At 40.1% G+C, this 26,254-nt stretch overlaps 1 protein-coding gene and 1 long non-coding RNA gene across 2 annotated transcripts; one reads left to right on the forward strand and one right to left on the reverse strand.

Moving 5' to 3' along the window:
- Positions 1 to 662: 662 nt before the first annotated feature.
- Positions 663 to 1,794, reverse strand: LOC134754497 (uncharacterized). Its single transcript, XR_010128906.1, has 2 exons — positions 1,317 to 1,794; positions 663 to 922 (listed from the first exon to the last, which is right to left on the reverse strand). It is a non-coding gene; the product is annotated as an uncharacterized LOC134754497 (long non-coding RNA).
- Positions 1,795 to 1,888: 94 nt separating this feature from the next.
- On the forward strand, positions 1,889 to 19,484 carry LOC134749876 (TELO2-interacting protein 1 homolog). The gene is made up of 23 exons (XM_063684877.1): positions 1,889 to 2,398; positions 3,079 to 3,221; positions 4,628 to 4,802; positions 7,316 to 7,505; positions 8,309 to 8,450; positions 9,035 to 9,203; positions 9,358 to 9,545; positions 9,743 to 9,931; positions 10,020 to 10,205; positions 10,365 to 10,446; positions 10,594 to 10,697; positions 10,827 to 10,943; positions 11,201 to 11,368; positions 12,239 to 12,478; positions 12,686 to 12,828; positions 13,131 to 13,226; positions 13,493 to 13,811; positions 14,277 to 14,386; positions 14,962 to 15,152; positions 15,868 to 15,973; positions 16,675 to 16,946; positions 17,117 to 17,369; positions 18,291 to 19,484. Exons 1-23 carry the CDS (start codon positions 2,199 to 2,201, stop codon positions 18,507 to 18,509), a joined length of 4,002 nt encoding a protein of 1,333 aa, XP_063540947.1. The 5' UTR covers positions 1,889 to 2,198; the 3' UTR covers positions 18,510 to 19,484.
- Positions 19,485 to 26,254: the final 6,770 nt, after the last annotated feature.

Consider the following 26,254-nt stretch of genomic DNA (forward strand, 5'->3'; position numbering starts at 1 on the left):
TAATTTAGATGTAGCTAAAGCTCACATTAATAATGCGCTAAATGAACTTCATGTTTATTACAATAATTACTTACACTTAAAGATCAATCCAGACAAAAGCAAGTTATTAATATTGAGCAAGGACACAACAAATGTAAATATTGTATATAATAATGAGATTATCAGAGAAGTCCCTTCTCATAAGTTTCTAGGCGTAGTCATAGATAATCATTTAAATTTTGACCTACATGCTAAGCACATAATTTCTAATTCTGTTAAAGGTTTAAATGTTATGAGATGTCTTGCCGGTATATCTTGGGGTGCAGACCCTCAAGTACTGTCTTTACTGTATAAAACCCTTGTCAGAAGTCACTTTGACTATAGTTTTCTTGTACATATGAATACTGATCACACACATAAACTACAAATAATTCAAAATAAGGCAATGCGAATAATATCAGGGGCAATGTGTTCAACCCCAATAAGAGCAATGGAAGTAGAGACTAAAACAATGCCTTTACCTGTCAGATGGGTGTTGTTAGCTTATAGATATTTAATTAAGATATATGCTAAAAATAATCAAAGTGTAATAAGAAGAATAAAGGGTCATCCCAGAATTTCTAAGTTAACAGCATTACTCTTACAGGTGGAAGCTAAGTTTTGTAATATATATAAAAATGAAATTTGGCCATGTTATGAAGATAGTTTTAATAGTAAACTTTTAAACATTACAGTATGCACAAAATCTATCAATAATAATACTGATTTTCTACATTTCTTGTCACAAATTCCCAATTATTACAAATTATATACAGATGGTAGTAAAGCAGAGTCTCACGTCCGAAGTGCAGTGTATGATCCTCAGACTAAATTTGTACAGAGCTTTAGATTGCATGATTTATGTTCCATATTTACGGCTGAAGCATATGCTGTATTTGAAGCCCTGAAAGTTATAATAAGAGTGTCAGAATATAAACATTTCTTTATTTTCACTGATTCACTTAGCTTAATTTATGGATTACAGAATAATCAATTGCATTATAAAGATAATTTTATTTTGTACAAAATTAAAAAGATGTTATTACAATTGAAAAATAATAATGTAAATATAAATTTTATGTGGATTCCATCCCATACTGGTATAACAGGGAATGAAGTTGCAGACAAAGCTGCTTATTTAGGTATTAATGAATTAGATGTAAGATGTAGTACTAGAATTCCACTAACTGATTGTCAAGCTTCTGTTAAGACTGATGTTGTAAAGATGTGGATAGATTTATGGACCAAAGATAGAGAGATAAAAGGAAGATGGTACGCTAGTATTCAAACCGACTTACCTGGAAAGCCTTGGTATGAGAAGATAAAGATGGGAAGTCGTGGTTTTATTACCACCATCAATAGATTGAGGTTTGGTCACAACTGTGCACCAGCGCACTTAGCTAGATTTTCGATTATAGCCGATGGTACATGTCCTCACTGCCAGAATGGTAGCGTTGCAGATGTTGAACACCTTATATTTAAATGCCAAGTGTTTGCGTTTCAAAGACTCATCCTTGCAAGTGAATTAAGTGAAGTGTTTGATAATAATGTCCCCCGCCGCCTCACCGATATTCTTAAAAACGTTGACAGTTACGTTCCGTTATACGAGTACATCAAAAATACAGCATTGAAGATTTAAAGTGAAGTGTATTAACAAAATTACTAGTGCATTCTCTGCCATTTAACCCTTTAAATGAAGTGTTTTAAAAATAGCAAAATAAAGACTTGGCTTAAAGGACTCGCATCCAGGCCATAAATGTTAAAAAAAAAAAAAAAAAAAATGTCAAATTTATTATAATTGATTATTTTGGCATAGCCTGTTCAGTTTTAATTACTTGCAAGAGTTGCAAGGTAATCTCGACGCAATTCGTTTATTTATGGCAAAGAGTATAATAATATATGTATAGTAAATTTATGGTTTATTTACACATTTATCAGCTTTTCTTATCCTTCCTGTCAAACTTGCTCCTCATTGTTCACATCATTGTTCATGCTTCCGTTTAAATTCCTCTATTTCGTTTTATCTAAGGTTTTACATTGTAGAAGTGGAAAGTAACTCATAGCTTTTTTAACTGATAGTATTTTGCTAATGGACGCGTAGAAGATCAAGAAGGTGATTCAAATTATTTAGGAGCAAAAACTACCTGAACTGCTACTAGGATTTGGGCTGCCCAAAATAAATGAACACAATGAACGTGGATTTAAAGCAGACGTTTGCGCGCATCAAGCCAGTGTGCGATATTGTGATGATGTGCCCCAACGCGGACTCCATCGCGCAGTTCACCAGCCGCGTCGGCGAGCTGAAGAAGGAGGCCGTGCAGGAGCTGCAACAGTACCTCTTGTTCCCATTCATAACCCATATAAAGTCTACTGAAATTGAGTAAGTCAAAACAGAAATATTGTTTACCCTGCATTTTCCACACTGAAGTCTTACCTATGCACATTTAAATTAAAAAAAAATGAAGTCCTTAGGTACCTACACTATTACAACACACTTTTATTTAATGTTTAACCCACTGGTATGTATTTACTAAAAATAACCAAATGCAGAAACAGTAGGGCTTCGATAAACCGTACGTAGGCTAATCCAAGAGTTGAAGTAATCCGAACTGCCGAGTGACACCTTCCTTTGATAAATAGAACCCGGCGCACAATTGGCTGAAAGGGTGTCCATGCACCAGCCGGGGGATGCTCCTCTATGCCGCAAATGATCAGCGTGAGGAATTTTGGAGTCACATTAAATATATTTTTTCAGAATATACTAATATTTTTATATATAACATATTTATAATCCAAACGCTCCGTGGGTCCAAGCAGGGGTTGTTTTTTAGGGTTCCGTACACAAAGAGTAAAAACGGGACCATATTACTAAGACTCTTCTGTCTGTCTGTCTGTCCATCTGTCTGTCACCAGGCTGTATCTCATGAACCGTGACAGGTAGGCGACCCTACCTTATTTATCTGAGACAAGCAATAATAAAACTTAATAAGATATATTTATGGTTGCTATTCCAAATTCACAAACAAGAGGACATAAAGATTTAATATATTATTGTTTAAGGAAAAAATATGAGCTCCAGTGGAGGATAATAGATGCTATACGAGTGGTGCTGGAAAAAGTAACCGTGATGAGCTTCGAGATGTGCATTAAGATAGAAACAGGGCTGCTCAGCCTGGTGTTCGACAACTCCAAACCTGGCATGAGTATGATTATTATTCTGACTATATGATTCTTTGTAAGATTTTAATACCCCTTTTCATCAATCAACCTTGTTTGGTTTTGGCAACCAGGGACCGGCCCGCTATCCCTTATCGGGGTTTTATAAGGGTATTGCATAAGGCTTAACTCACCATACCCTTTGCCAGACGAAACCCTTTGTTTTGCTTTTAAAAACCCTTATATAAAGCTACCACATTTGAGTAATCGGTAGCCCAAATACCCTTACAAAACCCTTATTATCCGCTCACCAACACCTTGAATATTACTTATAAGGGTTAGCCTTATAAAGGGCTTCCCTTTTAGCATATAACCGTGCTAATTTAAGTCGTCTACCTTGTTCATAAAGCACACATTACTTCGAATCCGAGCGATCGTCGGCGGCGACGGCGGCGTTCTTTGACTAGGCACGTATTTTCTTTCCTTTTCATACACTACCGTAGATATATACTAATCCTGTCTCTTTCACGCAAAGGGAAACCTTTATAAAAAGCGCTTAAAGATAAGGGTAACCCTTATTAAGGGCTAGCCTTATTTTTGGTTAGCTTTTCGGTAAGGGTTAGTCAAAGGTAGGGGTATGAATGGGCTTGCAGTTCAAAAGGGAAAGTTTCAATGTGTTAGCCGTGTTTAAGTGTCGCCCATTGAAAGGGTTTTATCGCGGAAAGGGTTGTCCGGTCCCTGTTGGCAACATTTTGTTTTAAGTTAGCCATTTAAAAAGCAAAAAAGAACTTAACTACAAGTTATTTAAATGCAAATCCAAATCAAAGCTGCTTAGAAGCATAATTATATTGGAGAGACATTTTGTTCTTTATCTCATGACTGCGGAGACCAAATTATTTATGGTTTAATTTACGTAATTAGTCACTTTACTTCCGCGACATGTGAGTGGAATCGTAAAATTGCTTTAATGTTAGCACCTATGACAGTCACGACAGTTTAAATTCGACCATTTTTTTAGGGTTCCGTACCTCAAAAGGAAAAACGGAACCCTTATAGGATCACTTTGTTGTCTTTATCTTTATCTCGGGAACGCGTTGAGGTATCGTTGAAATTAAAATCATATACTCAGGTCGACAGCCCCTTGAAGCTGTAAAAAAAAATGAAACTTAAGTTAACGTAAAAAAAAATACGGCCATTTATGTCGCAAAAAACGTAAATTTCGTCACTCAAGGGAATCATAATTTTTAGGGTACTTCCCGTTGACCTAGAACTGAAATTTGGCAAGTAATATTGTCTTACACTACAAATACAGGGCAAAATCTGAAAACTATGAAAAAAATGAAATAAATAAAAAAATGTTAAATTTGTACAGAACCCTCTTGTGTTTTTGTATTAAATATAGTATAGTAGAGTATTTTTGATGGAAGTGAGACTACATGAATTATTATTTTAGTTGCGGATGTGCCAGAAGAGCTAAAGCACTCTGTTATGAAGTGCCTCACAGTGCTAATGTTGCACATCGACGACCGCGTTCGTAACAAGATGCTTCGCACGCAGGTGCCGCTTATCGCGCAGGCTGTCTTCGTATCCGTTCATCTTGCCAAGCTGGAGAGGCTCAGGGCACTGAGGTTGGTTTTTTCTCTTACATTTTAGCTGTGGTAGTAATAGTGTTGAACATCGTCACTGCGTCCTTAAGAAGATGTTTCGCACGCAGGTAGTATGTTGGGATAATACCGGATGTGGGTGAATACCGTGAGAAATTCATTCCTGCCAAAATAGACTTTATTTCTTAATTTTGACAACAAACAATGTGCAAGACGCCATTTCTTTCTCGGCCGCTAGTGTCCCTCTGCCGCTCAGTGATGTCGAACGTGTGCCACGAGCAATTAAAGAGAGCAAGGTAATTTTGGTAATTTTTCTGGCCATCCGGACTTCGCCCTGTAATTTCTATCATGTACCTATTGTGATAAAAACTGTGGTTGTTTTTGTGATTCAGTTGATGTCAAATTTCGTTTTAAAGGTTTATCTTTAAATCAATCCAATCAAAACAGACCTAGGACTGCTGTAGACCGATTTTCGATCTTCGTCCTTGCAGGTAAAGATCGGAAAGCAACAATCCGAACTTTACCTATTTAAAATACAGCAGTGATTGTCAAACTTAACATTTTTATGACAACAATAATTCTGTTTTTATTTAATTATTTCGTTCCATTATTTTTATTCGAGGACGGTAATTCAAAAGGAAGAGATTTTAGCAGTGTATGTAGACATATATGTATGAATGTATTACTTAGGAAATTGTTTCTATTCACATACTTATCAAACTTTGAGAGCCACAGATTTACCAATTTTTTTTTCGCGAATTATCTGTCTCATATTCGTCCGGTATTATCCCAACATACTTACTGTTCAAAGCGCAGGCCGTCTTTGTGTCCGTCCACCCTGCCAAGCTGGAGAAGCTCAGGGCGCTAAGGTTAGTTGTTTCTGTTACATTCCAGCTATAGCACTAGTATTTTTGAACATTGAGACTGCGTCCGCGAAAAAAACGTCCTCACGCAGGTTTCGTTCATCGCGCAGGCCGTCTTCGTGTCCACCTTGCCAAGCTGGAAAGGCCCCGCACGCTGAGGTTAGTCTCCTATCTATTAAGCTCCAGCAGTTTTGACATCATGAAATTTGAAAAAATAAAGACGAACACATTTATGTATGTCGCAATTTAAGAAGAATTGAATGGAGCGATAGCGATACTGGTTTGATACATATAGACCGACCACCGTGTTTCGTGTGCAGCGCATGGCCTATCTTTACGGTGCATTGTTTATAACAACCAGGGACCGGCCCGCTATCCCTTATCGGGGTTTTATAAGGGTATTGCATAAGGCTTAACTCACCATACCCTTTGCCAGACGAAACCCTTTGTTTTGCTTTTAAAAACCCTTATATAAAGCTACCACATTTGAGTACTCGGTAGCCCAAATACCCTTACAAAACCCTTATCATCCGCTCACCAACACCTTGCATATTGCTTATAAGGGTTAGCCTTATAAAGGGCTTCCCTTTTAGCATATAAGCGTGCTAATTTAAGTCATCTACCTTGTTCATAAAGCACACATTACTTCGAATCCGAGCGATCATCGGCGGCGACGGCGGCGTTCTTTGACTAGGCACGTATTTTCTTTCCTTTTCATACACTACCGTAGATATATACTAATCCTGTCTCTTTCACGCAAAGGGAAACCTTTATAAAAAGCGCTTAAAGATAAGGGTAACCCTTATTAAGAGCTAGCCTTATTTTTGGTTAGCTTTTCGGTAAGGGTTAGTCAAAGGTAAGGGTATGAATGGGCTTGCAGTTCAAAAGGGAAAGTCTTTCAATGTGTTAGCCGTGTTTAAGTGTCGCCCATTGAAAGGGTTTTATCGCGGAAAGGGTTGTCCGGTCCCTGATAACAACATCAAGTTCTAAATTAGCGTCCATAAAATATTAATATTGACACAAAAGTTAGCGTAGTGCCACAAAATAGTAGATTGTTAACCAAGGGATGAAAGGCAGTCATCTCGGCCGAGGCATTTTGGCGCTCGAACGTAGTGAGAGCGCCAATAGTCCGAGGCTGAAATGATGCCTTTCACCCGAGTTAAACACTCTACTTTTCATTTCGAATACGAGGAAAGTAAAATGCGTGTGGTTTTTTTAACATGACTAAGTATACATTTTTATAGTATTTCTTGAGGGTACTTTCAATTAACAATTCAGGCAAAAGTATCGTTATTTATGGAATGGAGAGTCAAATATCAGAATTTAAATTGTATAACAAATCCATTTGAACTCAAATTTCAATTGCTTAACGTAAAAAAAATTAAAAATCGTATTTCGAACGTAAAATGCTCTAGTGCAGACACGTATCATTTTCTGCACACCTTTTAGAACAACAATGACCCTCTTTCAGAGCATGAGAAATGAAAAAAATTATATTTCTTCTATTTACCTACCCCCATTCACTGTCAAAAAACCCAGGTTTTTCCAGATGACTATTTTTATTTTGTACTGGTAACTTTTCTACGTAAAACGTATTTTTTTAATTTAAAAATCGCATAAAAACTTTCTCATTCTGAAATCTACATATTACAAGCCAACCACATTTGTCATCAGACTGGCAGCCATCGACTCCGTAACAGCGCACACCGCCTGCCACCGCCAACTGACGGACGCGTACCACATAAAGGACATACCGTTGGAGACGCTGGTGGTGGACATGCTGGCCAGCATCCTGCCCGGCGTCCTGGCCGCGCTGCAGGACGTAGCCACCTGCCCCGACAACCCCGGACACGCGGTGCAAGTGGTGAGGACTTACCTCTATTTGATTAATACTTGATGGAGTTACTGGACCTCTAGACTAGACTACATTATCAATATTGTAGGGGCTTAATTTCCTCCTCATTATGAAGTAATTATTGTCACGGCAGTAACATGAAAGCATACAATTAGCCTAACAATACATGACTTACAAACTCAGAAAACTGTAATATAATTTCCCGATCAAAAAATTACACAATGTACAGCTGCAAAACACACATTATGAATAGAATTCAGTCAGTCTGTACATGCTTGGTTTGTGCCAATTATGGACCAATTACTAGTAACAAAATAGGACAAGTGCGAGTCGGGCTCGCGTACAAAGGGTTCCGTACTATTGCGCAAAAAAAAACGGTAAAAAAATCACGTTTGTTGTATGGTAGCATTTGGGAGCCCAACTTAAATATTTATTTCATTCTGTTTTTAGTATTTGTTGTTATAGCGGCAACAGAAATACATCATTCGTGAGATACAGCCTAGTGACAGACGGACAGACAGATAGACAGACAGCGGAGTCTTAGTAATAGGGTCCCGTTTTTACCCTTTGGGTACGGAACCCTAACTAGGAAGCTTACAATGTTTATATTCCAGTGTCAAACATTTTAATTCCAAGTATTCCTGCATGATTATCTGGTGTACGTATTGTTAACTGAACCCTTATAGAACCCTCACACTCACAGAGATAAGTTCGCCTTTGTACCTCTATTTTTTGTAAAATTTATGTAAACCTGGGTTGTGTACAATAAAGTGACTACTACTACTAGGTAATACTGAACCTACGCTTTTCAGGCAGCAATTGACGCGATACACCGCATACTGTGTCTCACGATGAACGACAAGTACTTGCTCAAGCACTCGACCATAACGGCCGAGGACTTCGCTAAGATGGTCATAGACAAGCGAAAACCTAACAAAGAAGTAAGCAGTAAGGGTAATTGATATTTCTGAGGCATTTTATACGTTATTTTATGTATTTAGTTTATTGGTTAGTTATTTTTAATTAGAAGATTTGAACAAAAGATAATTTAAAAATTTCAAGGTATTTCTTTTATATTATTGCATGCATAATATCAAAATTTTAATGATCAATCGACAAGAAACAGCAAGGAAGGAAAACAAAAGCATTTTAGTCTATTTGATTCGGATCCCACAATAATGTAAACAAAAAACCACGTGACTCCATCGCCCAATTATATAATGCTATAGATATAAAATGTTGTACAGCGAGCTTCAGAAGTGCATACCCACTTGATGAATGAAGTCCATTAAAAAAAGTGGATATTCCTTTGCCAGCTGCAACCTCATTGGCCAGAAGACCGAGTTACCAGTTTTTTTATAGTAATAATAATTTTCAAGATTCGAACTGTGGTCTGTAGAAGTAAATTTCAATAAAAAAAATGTTAGAATGTATTAAACATATTGGCTGTTGTGAGTTGTGACCCTTAGTTCAATTATTTGTACCATCATGTACCAAAGAACAAATGGAAAAGGTTTCTCACATGAAGATTGTTTCAGAAAAGAATCCCAAGGAGATATCCAAACGTTCGGCGGAGTGGTTCGCGATGGCGGGCGAGAAGCTGGTGCTGATCAGCAAGAGTTTGTCGGAGCTGATCACGGACGATCACCCTAAAGTGCGCCGCGAGCTCGGCGTGTATTGTGCCAGGCTGCTTACAGAGTGCCACCAGTGAGTTTCTTGTCTACTGGTCACTGATGAGAGAATCTGAACTCATAAAATATTTGAGACTCCTATTTGGGTATTTGCTAATTAACTGATGATGAAGACCACAAAATAAGTTTTCACTGGAGTAGTGTCTTTATTGTACCTACTTTTTTTTTAGAACAATGCAGCCATCCGTTTCCATCGCACTCGACCTGTTACTAGCGCTCTCCGGCGACTCGCACCCCGAGGTGTCAGAGTATTGCTCGAGCGCGGTGCGCGCGCACTGCGGCCGCCACGTGGCCGACAGCCTGCGGGACAAGTTCGCGAGCGCCGTCACCGGCCTGCCGCGGGTGCTGAACAACGTCGGTGAGTGCAGCACGAGCACGATGCAGCTGTCCCGCCCGCACGCACGCACTTAGTGGCGCTGTCCGAAGTTGTGCAGTGGCGTACAACGTTTATGATCCCGTTTCTTGTTCGAGCTCTAGTCCCCACGCTAGCCAAATATGGATTCAGGACTATAACAAAAAAATTATAAATACTATCCGTTTATCTGTTTGTTCCAGATTCCGCCCGTAAACTAACAGCGCTCAACATGTTATACGGTTATATCGAGGTGATGATGGACTCGGCACAACCACAGACGCTGACCGCAGCCCTCAGTACCGAGCACTCACTCCAGAGCTTGGTGTCCGCGCTGCTGGAGGCGGCCGCGCTGCACACTGACCTCGTGCTTCTCGCACGGCACACGAGAGGTACACGAGTGGTGACAGTTGACCTCGTGAACTAAACATTAGGTTCGCTTGCGTACGATTTTCTTATAACTTTTATTTTATTGCACAGATGAGCCCACAACAGCGCCGACATCATCGCCGTGGCTGAAGCTGCGGCACCTGGACGGCGCGGCGGTCGCTCGGCTGTGGAGCATAGCGCGGCTGCTAGGCGGCGCCGAGTGCGCCTCGCTGCTGCTCGACCGTCTCTCGCCGCACTCGGCCGAGAGCGCCGCGCTGGCCAACACCCTCGCGTCAGGTATGTGACGGCCGTGGAGCCTGGCGCGGCTGCTGGGCGGCGCCGAGTGCGCCTCGCTGCTGCTCGACCGTCTCTCGCCGCACTCGGCCGAGAGCGCCGCGCTGGCCAACACCCTCGCGTCAGGTATGTGACGGCCGTGGAGCCTGGCGCGGCTGCTAGGCGGCGCCGAGTGCGCCTCGCTGCTGCTCGACCGTCTCTCGCCGCACTCGGCCGAGAGCGCCGCGCTGGCCAACACCCTCGCGTCAGGTATGTGACGGCCGTGGAGCCTGGCGCGGCTGCTGGGCGGCGCCGAGTGCGCCTCGCTGCTGCTCGACCGTCTCTCGCCGCACTCGGCCGAGAGCGCCGCGCTGGCCAACACCCTCGCGTCAGGTATGTGACGGCCGTGGAGCCTGGCGCGGCTGCTGGGCGGCGCCGAGTGCGCCTCGCTGCTGCTCGACCGTCTCTCGCCGCACTCGGCCGAGAGCGCCGCGCTGGCCAACACCCTCGCGTCAGGTATGTGACGGCCGTGGAGCCTGGCGCGGCTGCTGGGCGGCGCCGAGTGCGCCTCGCTGCTGCTCGACCGTCTCTCGCCGCACTCGGCCGAGAGCGCCGCGCTGGCCAACACCCTCGCGTCAGGTATGTGACGGCCGTGGAGCCTGGCGCGGCTGCTGGGCGGCGCCGAGTGCGCCTCGCTGCTGCTCGACCGTCTCTCGCCGCACTCGGCCGAGAGCGCCGCGCTGGCCAACACCCTCGCGTCAGGTATGTGTCGGCGGCGGCGCTGAATGTGTCTCGCTGTTGCTCGACCAACACTTTGTTTTCCTTTTTGTATTGTCTTTGTTTTCTCATCTAGACCCGACACTTTCTGTATAACAGACCCGAATTCAAAAGCCTGGAATAATAATGTTTTTTCTGTACGAGACTATTCGACACTTATCGGGGGCGCCCCATATTTTTTGTTGATTATTTTTGAGTTAATCAACAAATAATGAGTATGCATAACAATATTCTGTTTGCAGCTCCAAACGCCCCAGCGGAATTGGCGCAGCGCGTGCTCAGTGCGTACACGGAGGAAAGTGTGTGGTACCTGCCACTAGAGGTGGGCAGTGAAGAGCCGCCCTCCACGGACGAGACTCTCGACCCCTCCGTGTACGACCCCCGCGCCTGGACCAAGGACAGCGTGCCAGGTACGAATACACCGATACACAGAAATAAGCCATTATATTTTACTTTAGAGTTAAACCAAGAAAAGTATGCAGAGATTTTGACAGCACACGCAGTACCAGTGTTATTTATTTCTCTTGGTCTAACCATAGAGTAACTTATACTAGAGCGGTACTGTCATAGTAAATTTTGTAACCCCAGTAAATTCACTGCCATCTGTCGACACACTTTAAAACTAAAAATGAAGATTTATAAAAATACGTTAGAATGTATTTAAATATAGATAAATGTTTTTTTTTTATTTGCATTAATTATTTTTATGATTTTGACCCATGTTCTTTCACTGATATGCGTTAAAATTGTTAAATAACAAACGAAACCGGCAACGCCATCTATACGACTGTAGGCCAAAACTAGTAGCGCTCTCTGAACGAGAATCAAATTTTCTTGATTTTCGAGGCACGTTTTTTCCTTAGACTGTATCCATCTATTACGTAGAATGTCGAGTAGCAGTGTACACTGTTCTACCTACATAGTAGTGATAAACAATTTTCAAGCTGCGCATTTCTCCAAAGCACATCCATAAACGCCACGCACGCGAACAAAACAAAAGGTCGGTACTTTCGCCGTGTGTGTGTTGCGTCTGTGCGCGTAGATGCTCTGAGGAGGCGCGCTCAGTTCATCTTTCTATATCTGTTTAATAAATTGAGCAGTATAAAACAAGGAATATACTAAGGGCCCGGTGCACCAAGGCACCAACCACAGTTACCAGACTGATCAACGTCACGCAGCAGAGATCTATGAAACTTCCCATACATTAAAATTTAGCGAACGCATTAATGGCTACAGACGGTTTGGTGCAACCGACCCTAAGAGTTATTCTGTTCCTCCAGGCCTATACGAGGGCGCGACTGAGACGCGCTACACGGGCATCAGCTACCTGGCGCCGCGCAGCCCCCGCCGCGCCGGCGCCGGCGCCTGCGCCTGCGCCTGCGCCACGCGAGCCGAGGCGCAGCGCAACATGGCGCTCGCCTGCATCCTCACCGAGGGCGTCGGCCTCATGGCGAGGAGGCTCATGGCAGACTTCCAGCCCTATCTGCTCAAAACGCTCTGTCTGATATTGGAGAGAGTCGGTAAGATAACCCATTCTAAGCGAGGCGAGGCCTTCGCAGACCTTGACGCACACCATCGGACCTTCTGCCTCCCGTAGTACAGTAACAATTTGTTATTTTTTTTTATTTTTTTTTAATTTATTGAGATTGAGATTTTTGTTTAAACACTTGTGTGCTAATATTTTTCGGTTTAACAAACATACTGTATACATAACAGTGTACCCGCAGGTAGTAGGTACGAGATGCTTCACCTAGCCGGCGTGAAGGCCATTAACGACATCGCGACGGCGTGCGGCCGCGACTCCGTGCCCGACCTCATCCGCTGCAACGCCGACTACTTCACGCACCAAATCTCCGTCCGGCTAAAAAAGGTAGCATTCCTCTACTAGTACGTACGAGATCCTGTAGAGTCGGTGCCTTAACATAACTAACCTGAAACGTTAATAATGGCAACTGTTTAAACTGTGACATTCTGATACAGTATTTATAAGTACATTGCATTAGGCTTTTTATTTATGTATATGGCATTTTGTACAGAATCCCTTTATGCCTCTTTCACTTGATTATCGTTCTAGCAAATAAGATTGATTTAGTCAAAGCCAAAAGGCTTTACTTTTAATAGGTCGGCTTTATGCAACTAGCAGTGAATAGCAATTTCTCTATCAATTTTTAGGCTTGGAACACCGAGTCAGCACTTCAAATCCTGTCAGTGGTTATGCAGTACAGTGACGCGAGTATACTGGACTGTCTTTATGGAATAGTGGAAGATGTAAGTATAGTAACTCACTCTCAAAATCTTATTGAACCAATTTCTATCATTGATATTCGTAAAAAGCAACATAAACTTTAGGTATTGTTTGTAGCACATATCTTTTACATATAGTAATTCTTCCCATAGCTTATTAGGTACGGTGACAGCTTTAATCTCCATACAACTGATAACTTTAAAACGCAAAAATTGAAAATATGTAATGATATGACAGCTGTCACCGTACCCAAGCTATGTGAAAAATACTATAATTATTAACATTTTAGGTTCTAGTTCAGAGTTTGGATAAATATCACGAAAAAAACTTACAAGCGTACCTTCAAGTGTTCCTGACATTCATAACTTGTATCCGAAAATGGTTTCCTGCGGAGGATGAATCAAAAACGACAGAAAAAAAGAAAAGTGAAAAGGAACAAGAAATTGACGTGTTAAAGGACCTGATGGAATATCTGGCGCATACTAAGGAGATGGACAAGCTGATGAATAACGAGGAGGCGGAGACGACGCAAAGCGCAGAAGAGATGTATAAAGAAGATCAAAAAATGAGAGAGGAAGGAATTCTGGATTATGATGATAAAGTTACAGGTCAGTTGTTTTATTTTCTTGTGTCTTGTCTTGTGTATATGAAGAATGATTATTGTTTTTTTTGTATGTTCATTTGTTGTCAAGAAGTTTCAATTAAAATGTTAGGTGAAGTAACCTCTAATCTTTGCCTGTAACTAATACAGAAACGAGGACTGAAGAATGTTTATGATCTCATCTACCTTGTGTGAACATTCCATCCGGTTTATCTAGCATCAAGGTCAATTGGAAATCTATTCTTTATAAAAAATGTTATAAATTAAGATTAATTATTAACATTTGTTAGATTTGATAGTTTTACAATGCTTACAACTAGTAAATTAAGGTCGGGTTGCACCAAACCGTCTGTCACCGTTTTAGCGTTCGCTAAATTTTATTGTATGGGAAGTTTCATAGTTCTCTGCAGCTTGACGTTGATCAGTCTGTTAATTGTGGTTGGTGCAACTGGCCCTAAGACAATTATTTCAGAGGAAACCCCTCCCCTGCCGCGGCATATCGTCGTGACGCAAACTATTCTGAAGCGGTGCCTCAACTTCCTTACGTCGAAGAATACCGAGGTGGCCATCCTAGCGCTGCAGGTGGGTTAAATATTTTGATAGCTCTATTTGATACATATGAGCGACCATATTTTAACGGAGGTTTTGTAGTCAACTAGAGGCACAAAATTTTAATTCGATTTTTTTTCTTTTTAGTTTATTATTATATTAATGTCACCATGCCTTTAGCACACTATAAAACAATACAGTCATTCGACAAAGCCGTCTAGACACTAGACAGGGCAATCGTACGAGGGGCGAGGCCTGTACCGCGCGTACCCGAGTTGCATACATTCGCCATTGTTAGTACCTCGGTACATATGAAAATCGTCGGTCCACTGTATACTTTTTACACTCTACCTTTAGTATAGTTGCTCGAATTTTGAAATTTAACCAGAGCGTGGTTGAGGTATTTAAATATACATTTTAGTATAGGACCTACCCCATCATCTGCCTCTCTATCGCTCTTACATATTCGAATGATAGAGAGGCAAATAGACCAACAAACGAACGAAGTGGTCGCGGTAAGCCTTTAGGATCGGATAGGCTAGGGGTTATGGAGCTAGGAGGGCTAAAAAGATTACAATACCACTTGATAAATGAGTTAATTTGTTCAGATCCTAAAGTCGGGTTTCCCGATCCTGGTGTCGTGGCCGGACTCGCTGCTGCCGCTGGCGCACTCGTGCTGGGCGCCGCTGGCCGCGCGCTGCGCCGGCGCGGAGGACGCCGTGGTGCTGCGCCAAGCACTCGAACTTCTGGTTACTATGGCGGCGCTGGCTAAGGACTTTCTCAGACAACGGGCGGCTACGTAAGTCTCCTTATTACTTTCTAAATCAAACATTCAGTAAGTTGAAAATCATGCTTCGAATAGGCTATTCTATATTAATTTTTTCAAATATATTTTAGGCCAAGCAATAAGAAGGTATAGAGGTAAATGCTAGGAACACAATTTTTAACTTTGTAGCTTTGTTTGGACTAGTTAGGAGATGAATATATCAAAATTTCCCGACCGTAACCCTTGTGCTGAGGGGCAGAGGGGGGTTTGAATGTTATTTTTTTCGGTTTTTCGATTATATCTCGGAAACTATGGGTCTGAGCGACATGGCCACTTATACAAAATGAAAAGTGATTTAATTTGTTACAAGTTTTATTAGGTCAATTTTTTTGATATCTTGTATAGTTTAGAATAAATTTAAAAGTAGAAAAATTACTGCCTTGGGTGAGACTTGAACTCACGGCCTCCGGCTTATTCTAAGCTTAATAGCATCGATCGCAGACGTTTCTGCTTGTTAAAAATTAATCTTGTATAGTTTTTGAGATATCCGCTCTTGAAGGTTTATTTAGGGCTCTCATTTTTAGCTTGATTATCTACATCAGTAAAACTGCTAGGCCGAGTTTGGTAACGTTTTCATATAAATCGGGGGCGCTAAATTCATTTATGGTATCAAAATTGACACCATAAATCCACCATTGGCTGTATGTTTCGAGTTTTTCCGAGATTTGAAAGTATAACAACTTTTCAGGGACGTGTTACCTCACATATATGTGTTCCTGCACAAGTCGGCGCGTGAGAGCCACCTGAAAGACGCGGGCGCCGCATACCGCAGCTCTGCCGCATTCCGGCTACAGGTAATACACAAAACAACAAAACAAACAGTACCGTAGCCAAGACGCCAATCAAAGATTAAAAATGTGCCGAATTGACAAATGTGAACGAAAAGCACGTGTTATGAAAGTACCTTTTTCAGATTTTGGCTCATACCTGTACGAGTAGCATTATATTATAAATACTTAAGTTTCCACAAACAAAATTCTACAAATTAGGTCATATTTATTTTTACTCTACAATCAATACTTTAGGAGCTACAGGTTGTTTAAGTTAACAAAGAGATAAAAAATAGACGATTTAAGAAAACGTCGTTTTTTAGTAGTTGTTCATCATAACTCAAATTTTTAGTTTAGCATAGGCAAGCTTAGTCACCTGCTGATCAAAAATAAAAATAAACCGGCCAAGAGCATGTCGGGCCATGCTCAGTGTAGAAAATTGTATGTAGAAACTTTTGTCCGAAGTAATTATAATGCCAATCGTACAGATATTCGAGATATTGGCTAAAATAAATTAAAAAGGTGCATTCAACCCCTGAGGACTTCTGGACACCACGAGGATGTTCATCTGGACACCACGCTGTATAAATGTACCAATTTACAAAACTACACAAATTATTTCCCCTGATTGCCCATATTCGGCTTAGTTTGACGTGGATATCGAAGGAGATAAGCCGAAGTTATGTTATGTTCTCTAGAATAATGTATCATTTATCTAATTGCAGGCGAGCGCGCTCAACGCGCTCCGTACCCTGGCGTCAGACCTGGTGCTGGAGGCCGAGCGCCTGGAGGACGCCATGGCGTGTGTCGACGACTACCTCAGCAGCAAGCAGCCCAGGCCTCTGCAGGTACTGAGTCATATAGTGACCGCCTCATTGCAGGCGAGCTACGTACTCTGGCGTCAAACCTGGTGCAGGAGGCCGAGCGCCTGGAGGACGCCATGGCGTGTGTCGACGACTACCTCAGCAGCAAGCAGCCCAGGCCTCTGCAGGTACTGAGTCATATAGTGACCGCCTCATTGCAGGCGAGCTACGTACTCTGGCGTCAAACCTGGTGCAGGAGGCCGAGCGCCTGGAGGACGCCATGGCGTGTGTCGACGACTACCTCAGCAGCAAGCAGCCCAGGCCTCTGCAGGTACTGAGTCATATAGTGACCGCCTCATTGCAGGCGAGCTACGTACTCTGGCGTCAAACCTGGTGCAGGAGGCCGAGCGCCTGGAGGACGCCATGGCGTGTGTCGACGACTACCTCAGCAGCAAGCAGCCCAGGCCTCTGCAGGTACTGAGTCATATAGTGACCGCCTCATTGCAGGCGAGCTACGTACTCTGGCGTCAAACCTGGTGCAGGAGGCCGAGCGCCTGGAGGACGCCATGGCGTGTGTCGACGACTACCTCAGCAGCAAGCAGCCCAGGCCTCTGCAGGTACTGAGTCATATAGTGACCGCCTCATTGCAGGCGAGCTACGTACTCTGGCGTCAAACCTGGTGCAGGAGGCCGAGCGCCTGGAGGACGCCATGGCGTGTGTCGACGACTACCTCAGCAGCAAGCAGTCCAGGCCTCTGCAGGTACTGAGTCATATAGTGACCGCCCCATTGCAGGCGAGCTCCGTACTCTGGCGTCAAACCTGGTGCAGGAGGCCGAGCGCCTGGAGGACGCCATGGCGTGTATCGACGAAATATTAATATTTCGTGTTTATGAGCTACTATTTTTACATTTTTGTTCTGCCATTACCACAGCAGGTAAACAACAATAAGGAATACACGTACACAAGGTTTGTGTACATGTCCAGTCGGTAAAGTTATTAAATGCGCACTTTCTGCATACATTTATAAACTCCGAAATCCCAAACCATAAATTAGGTCAAACAGGGATAAGCTACTATAATATTGAAATAAGTAAAGGTAGCGCAATCTTTAATTATTTATTTAATTCGAATCATTTTGATCCATATAGTGTTAGTAAGTACAACAAAACTTAGAATGAAATAAGGTTAGTGACATGCAATTACAATTCACAATACACACAAATATTATAAACTAAAATACAATAACAGCTAGAATATAATCTAGGCAATCTAGATGCACCATTTCTCAACATCTGTTGCGGCCACGTGTAGACGTGTGACTTTAACAATGACGAAATTATTATTTAGCCTGACAGAAACTAGCCCTTAGCAATTTCATTTTCATTAAGCTTTTATGTGCCGGAACGCAGATCCACGTTAGAAGGTATCGAGTTCTATTTAATAATTCAATACTTACTGCACGTTTTGGCATATGAGAGGTTAAAGTACCCCATCATCATGAGTTTATCTATACAATAATTACAACCTTAAATCCCCAGGAGCTTGCTGTGAAGTTCTTCATAGCAATGCTGGAATACGACTATGGCGCGAGCTGGTACCACCTGCGCGCGCTCGCCGGCAACGAGTGCGTGCTGCACCCGCCCGACTCCAAGGCCATTGACCTGGTGCCCATCATCGGCACCCCCTACAGCCCAACCAACAAGGACTTCGAGCGTAACCTGGCGCTAGTGTTCGCGGGGCAACACCGCCATGGCTAGCACATGCCGTGTCTGCGGAAATGCAGACGCGGCAAACGAAAACTTGCACGGTAAACTGATTCGAAGGGATAAACTACTGTTCATTCCATCACGTTTAATGCGATTTCCCGCGTAATACACCATTTTACACTGGTCCTTGTTTCACGTTTTACTTTGTCCCTTCAGAAACTTCGCCGATTTTTTGACACAGTTTATGAAAAAATTGTACAGTCGCCATCAGATATATCGAAGTGCAAAAAAATATCTGAACATGCACTATAACGTCGTTATAATAGAGGTTATGTTTATTTGTGAACACCATGGCCGATCCGATATATCTGATGGTGCCTGTATGATGTAATGTATGACTGTATGATTGTATAAAATGTTAGGCAAAATTAAATTCTAATAATAAAAATACAGTAAAGTAATACATTCGTTACATTACATTCAATAAGAAGTTGTAATTGGAACATGTATCATAATATTCACGAAATATTAGCGTGACAGTTGTAAATGTTATTGTTAAAATTTAATAAAAAATCTCAATGACTTAATAAAACGATAAAAACGCACTACACACTTATAAATTGGATAAAATGGCGTGATTATACTTGATGAAACCCAGCCGTTTACGTGGATAACTGTATTAGTGGTCTGTGTTTATTAATACTGTTACTGTGTCATCATGTGTAGGTTGATAGATTGGTGTTTCAAAATTTTAAAATTGATCTGCCGCCTCGCCTACTACTATTTGTAAAATTTTCGGAATAAAGATGACGTAAGTCCTTTAAGGGTAGTAGGTATAGGTAAGTACAGCCTTGTACGTCCCAATGTGATTAATTATGGAAAAAATGGTGAAACCATTTTGTAGAACGTAAGTTTATTGCCATTATAAATGTTCCCCTTATGTTGTTTAGGATCTCTGTATAGTTATTTAGTCTGTATAATAACTGTGGATATGTTTTTTTAAAATAAAGATGAATTTTAATAAAATTACTTTTTATTATAGTAGTACAAGTAGTTTAATAGACACAAAATAGTAGATTGTGTCACAAGGGAGCAAAATGACATATTTACGGCGAGGGCGTACAATTGAATCCTAAACGAAGCGAAGGATTCTAACATAGAATCCTGAGCGTAGTGAGGGATTCAAGTGTTAACGCCAAAGGTGAAAATAATTTTGCTACCATGTGACACATACTGCTTTTCACATCACCTATGAGAAAATTACATACTGCAGTATATTAGGTTTCAAAACATTATTATTTTAAGCAAAGATCGATACGGACAAAGTGCCAAAAATATGTATACACGACCTTAGTATAGGTACATACTTCTGGCACTTTGTCCGTATCGATATTTTCAGACTTGACTGTACTAAGAAATTAAAAGTACCTACAGCTCATAATTATGTACCCTAATATATTTTCAAAGACAGCAGCAAACACCTAAAATGATACAATGAAAATCAAGTACATTATTTTTGTACATCTTTCTGGTAACAAACAGCTCTTACCCCTTTGAACCAAATCTTCGGAAGAACACTATGAAGACTGATATCACTTATATTTATTATTATAAAGCTATTGATTTAAACTAAGTATTTACAAATTTATACACAATACAGAACCGCATAATTATGCTTTGTGAAATATTTGTACCTACAAAACTTTTTAAAAATAAACTTTTTAAGTTGCATAGACAAGTATGGCTGCGTTTAAGGAGACCTTAAATGTCAAAATAAAAATTAAATTATTAAACTAATGCGTTTTTTCGTTTCTTTGTAAATATAACGCTAATTAATTAATTTACTTTATTTAAATATGCTATTAATTAAATTAAAATACGCTAATTACATTTTTTGTTTACAATTACAACAAAATATTATTTGTTAAAAAAATTGTATGCACGTAATCGATTATAAAGAAATTGTAATCGATTATATGCATACTAATTTCATATGTCTTTGTGTCAATATTTCATACTGGCAACAAAATGTCCTTGAACAGAAAAGTGCCACTTTGATCCCTCCTAGCAGGGAAGAAAAGTTCCCTTTTCGAATAGGTGATGTGAAATTAGTTATTTGTTATACAAGGGTGCAAAGTTGTATTTTACCCGCGAGTGTAGAATTGAAACACGAGCAAGCGAAAGGATTCTATAGGTGAACCACGTCGCTTCGCTCGTGGTTCTAAAATAGAATCCTGAGCGTAGCGAGTGTTTCAACACACGAGAAGTAAAATACATTTGCGCCCGTGTATAACACAAAACTTTTCACCTCACTATAGCGAGGAAAATGCAACATCCACAGGCGTTAGATCATCTCACTCATTTTTTTACGATATTATAACAGAAAACTCTGGAATTTGTGTATTTTTACGCGAGTCGGTGAAAAGTTTTTTTGGTAAAAAAATTGTTGACAATGTGGACATTTCTGACGTATGAAATGTCAACGATGCGTTTTGAGGTTGCATCGACTCAACTTGTGCGTTCAGAATTATATTTAACATCATTATAAAAAACAAACGTTTCTTATGGAATTTTAAGGTATATTACTTAAAATCATTAAATAAAGCTAAATTTGGTATTTTTCATTAGATTCTCAAACCATTTATTTAATGATAATTAATATCGAACGAATCTTTGTCATAAACGATTTACGTTTTGTTATCTGTCAAGCTACTTAAACACGCTCCATCCAAGGTCAAATTACTTTCCCCGCTAGTGGATAAAACGCGTTTTTTCCCGCTCGTATTGAAGGATAAAAGACAACTTTCCGAGCTAGTGAGGGGAAAATATTTTTGCACCAGGTTTCCAAATAATGGTAACATGATTCATTGCATCCCCTTTAAAAAACCAAAGGTTTTATTAGATACATGTTATAATAATTACATAAACACACGGCATACATATAGCATGCATCTCACGATCGTATGCGCTAGTGGATAAAACGCGTTTTTTCCCGCTCGTATTGAAGGATAAAAGACAACTTTCCGAGCTAGTGAGGGGAAAATATTTTTGCACCAGGTTTCCAAATAATGGTAACATGATTCATTGCATCCCCTTTAAAAAACCAAAGGTTTTATTAGATACATGTTATAATAATTACATAAACACACGGCATACATATAGCATGCATCTCACGATCGTATGGTTGTTAGAAATATACTGAAAATATTACCCATATTCACTTAGGTAGGTAGACTTGACAAGTTTGACAGTGTTGCCCTTGATTGGTATGTTACGCTGCACTGGTAGGTTGACTCATAAGAGTTGTACCAACTATTGTACGTACACCATACTAAATATATGGTGTACCGAACTATTTGACTACTTTGGTTGCTACAAAGTATATTAGACGCTGAGTGTACCTATTTTTATTGGTATTGGTACACCGCATACCTACATCATATAAAAGGTTAAGTAAGTACCAGACATTACAAGTTCAATAGACTAGATGGCATTATAGCTAATAAAGTTTATTTCGGAATGAACTGAAAAGTTACGAAATAATTTAAAAGAAAGGCAGTTTTATTTCATGAAAATATGCATAAATGTACTTACTCAAATACATTTTAAAATTAGTTCGGACGAAATTGATGTAAATAAAACCGATGAGTTTGCTTGTCACTGAAATGAGACAGAGCACGGTCAGCCATCCAGACCCCACCGCTTGCTCAATATACTTTGTCAGGAAAGCAACTGCAACCATAGCAGGGAGGGGAGCCAGTAGGAGAGAATGGTGCATTTTATATTCAGTCAAGTTGCTGCCATATATGTTTATCAATTAAGGGATAACATATTTCAGGACCGTAATTTAGTTTTAGAAGACAAGCTTTACCCAAATTTAAATTTTGAATCGCGAGTTTTGCCAAGGCCGCTGGTATAACCACACCAGCCATAATGGGATCCACAGTTATGTTTGATTTCAGATATATTTTAATCTTTTGGTGAGCCCTTTTATCGGTATATTTGTTTTTCGTTATCTGTCTCGATTTTATCAACACTACAGACTGTTGATAAAATCGAGACAGATATATTTGGCGAAGTAACTTTTCGTCAACATTTTCCGATTTGTAATTTTGAGCACAGCTAGTGTATATGTCTTTCTAAATAGACTAGAACATCTACTTACAATCAACTTGATTAAACTAACCAAACGTACGTATATCTCTCGTGCAACTGTTATTGACTGAAGATAATTTCAGTTGCAACTGTACTTTCAGAATACAGTATGTATACTGAAAAAATAAATAATAAATAGTTAAAATAATAATAATAGTAAAGTGTTTTGTAAGTGTTTTTGTATTTTACTTTTATATGCATGTTATAAAACCCTAACCTAAGACTCAAAATAAATAAAGGAAATAATAATAGTAATATGAATAATAGTAATAGTCAGATGCAGAAGGCGGTGATCTTGGACACGGCGCGGATAGTCCGGCGGTTCCTCTCTCTGCAGCCCTGACCACCGGCAGCTTGGGCCCTGCCTCGCTGCTGGCAGCACCCTAGGTTAGGTTTTTTATAATGTGTTTATAAATCCTAACTTAAGAAAAAAGATTAATAAAGAGAAATAATAGTAAATAGTAGTGTGTCTACTTGAAAAACTACAAATTAAAATATTTTCATAGAAAATAATTTAATTTGTTCTTAGGGGACAGTATGTATATTTGTAGAAAAATATTGTCTCTCGTGAAGACCACATTTCCAAAAATACGCGTAACCTGCGCAAGTGTATATTTAATATTAGCTGTGGAATTTCTGGCGTTCCGGGCCTCAACGATATCCGTAAAGGCAAAAACATACGTTAGGTACGTATAAATTTGTTTAATTGAAACAAATCAATAGGATTTCGACCAACCTCCAGATAAGTACTCTATTTTATTTAGGTAGTGTTTTCTTTCTGGTAGCATATTGTAGTTATCGGCCGTCGTCACGTCGCTCATTAGGTACTATTTGCTCTGAATGTTTACCCCGCGGAGTCGGAGCCATTGAATAACATGCAGGAAACGTAACGTCAATATCATAAATGTTCACTAGTGTACTTACTCAACACTGATGGTCCATAATTAATAATAGTAAGCTGATAGAGCAGTTTGAATAATGGAGTCACGTAAAAATTAACTTCAAGTCATACGATTTGTACAATAAAGCGGCAAAACTCATGAACTAACCTTTTTGACGCCAATAACAGATATATCCGCACTGTAGGTCCAACGCCGAAGACGGATTAATCCGTCACAGACCACAGAGCAACATAGACCCACGTTTAAGTTTCGATTTGTTGTTTTCTATCAACGATCGTCAACTTGGCTAAGCCCCCCGGGGCGCAACCGTCAGTTCTGGATGGGTTCTGAATCCTTATTTTGCAAAATTCGGGCTGAGAGAACATCCGGGGGCGAGGCTGAGGGGGGAACAACAGCATATCAGCCAAGTCTAAACGAACATTAGAGTTATTTGTTTTACAAGGGGCCAAAGTTGTTGTTTAACCGCTCGTGCTCATATTGATAGCCGAGCAAGCGAAAGATTCTAAGTTCGAAAAGTAGAATCTTGACCGTAGCGCGGGTTTCAAGGCACGAGGGTTAAACAAATTTTGCCACCGAGTGAAACAATATTTTTCACCACACCAACGCTAGGAAAATACTAATTGTAAAATATCAAACAAAATCAAACCAGATCAAATCCAAATGAACGTTATTACATATTTATAGAAAAAAGATTAATAAAGAGAAATAATAGTAAATAGTAGTGTGTCTACTTGAAAAACTACAAATTAAAATATTTTCATAGAAAATAATTTAATTTGTTCTTAGGGGACAGTATGTATATTTGTAGAAAAATATTGTCTCTCGTGAAGACCACATTTCCAAAAATACGCGTAACCTGCGCAAGTGTATATTTAATATTAGCTGTGGAATTTCTGGCGTTCCGGGCCTCAACGATATCCGTAAAGGCAAAAACATACGTTAGGTACGTATAAATTTGTTTAATTGAAACAAATCAATAGGATTTCGACCAACCTCCAGATAAGTACTCTATTTTATTTAGGTAGTGTTTTCTTTCTGGTAGCATATTGTAGTTATCGGCCGTCGTCACGTCGCTCATTAGGTACTATTTGCTCTGAATGTTTACCCCGCGGAGTCGGAGCCATTGAATAACATGCAGGAAACGTAACGTCAATATCATAAATGTTCACTAGTGTACTTACTCAACACTGATGGTCCATAATTAATAATAGTAAGCTGATAGAGCAGTTTGAATAATGGAGTCACGTAAAAATTAACTTCAAGTCATACGATTTGTACAATAAAGCGGCAAAACTCATGAACTAACCTTTTTGACGCCAATAACAGATATATCCGCACTGTAGGTCCAACGCCGAAGACGGATTAATCCGTCACAGACCACAGAGCAACATAGACCCACGTTTAAGTTTCGATTTGTTGTTTTCTATCAACGATCGTCAACTTGGCTAAGCCCCGGGGGGCGCAACCGTCAGTTCTGGATGGGTTCTGAATCCTTATTTTGCAAAATTCGGGCTGAGAGAACATCCGGGGGCGAGGCTGAGGGGGGAACAACAGCATATCAGCCAAGTCTAAACGAACATTAGAGTTATTTGTTTTACAAGGGGCCAAAGTTGTTGTTTAACCGCTCGTGCTCATATTGATAGCCGAGCAAGCGAAAGATTCTAAGTTCGAAAAGTAGAATCTTGACCGTAGCGCGGGTTTCAAGGCACGAGGGTTAAACAAATTTTGCCACCGAGTGAAACAATATTTTTCACCACACCAACGCTAGGAAAATACTAATTGTAAAATATCAAACAAAATCAAACCAGATCAAATCCAAATGAACGTTATTACATATTTATCATTCAAAATCATCATTTAAAAGTCAGAAACTTGTTAAAAACCTGTTAAAGGTCAAGTATGTATAAGTTACTCTATGGTTTACTAGAAAGGCTAGTGCTGCACTCTGGTGGCAGAACATTGCAGTAATATCCCCTATTCTACCAGCCAACATAAGGAAACAACTCAAAATTTGCATTTGATTACTTTGCCCCACATGTGGATAAAATGCAACTTTCTCATCAGTTTTTGAACAATCAAGAGAGCCTTTACCAGCTGGTGTGGTAAAAACAGCATTAGTGTATAATTACAGTATGATTTAAATTACGTTTTTTTTAATTCATATAGATATTAAGTAAAACGATTTCATGTAGGTAATTCAACTGTATTTTATAAAAAATCTGTAGTCACAGTAATATAACCTACTCAATAATTATTGATTAAACTCTACCCTCTAGTTCACAATTTAGATCCATGTCCACACCCAACTGAATTATTAGCTCGGTTCAATAAATATCCATAAGTAACATTTTGTGTCGAAAAACTTAAATAGTTTTTGTCAAGACTAACTACGAATCTTTATAAAACCGAGTTACAAAAATGTGAAACCTTCAATCCTATCATCCACCTACGCCGTTGCGTTGGAACCGTACAAATGCAAAAATAGTAGATTGTGTCACAAGACTCACAAGGGAGCAAAATGACATATTTACAGCGAGGGCGTACATTGAATCCTGAATGAAGCGAAGGATTCTATAATAGAATCCTGAGCGTAGCGAGGGATTCTAAAATAGAATCTTGAGCGTAGTGAGGGATTCAAGTGATAACGCCCAAGATGGAAATAATTTTGCTCCCATGTGACACATACTGTTTTTCACATCACACATTATTATGTTCCTAAATATTAATTTATCAAAAAAA

Source organism: Cydia strobilella, chromosome 2, assembly GCF_947568885.1.
Source record: "Cydia strobilella chromosome 2, ilCydStro3.1, whole genome shotgun sequence".
Taxonomy (NCBI): Eukaryota; Metazoa; Arthropoda; class Insecta; order Lepidoptera; family Tortricidae; genus Cydia; species Cydia strobilella.

What these genes read in the sequence shown, in the direction of transcription:
- LOC134749876 (XM_063684877.1), top strand. Translation starts at nt 2,199, where the DNA reads ATGAACACAATGAACGTGGATTTAAAGCAGACGTTTGCGCGCATCAAG. An exon ending in GGCCAACACCCTCGCGTCAG is followed by an intron (nt 10,206 to 10,364) that starts GTATGTGACGGC and finishes CGCGGCTGCTAG; the next exon opens with GCGGCGCCGAGTGCGCCTCG. An exon ending in TCTCCGTCCGGCTAAAAAAG is followed by an intron (nt 12,829 to 13,130) that starts GTAGCATTCCTC and finishes ATCAATTTTTAG; the next exon opens with GCTTGGAACACCGAGTCAGC.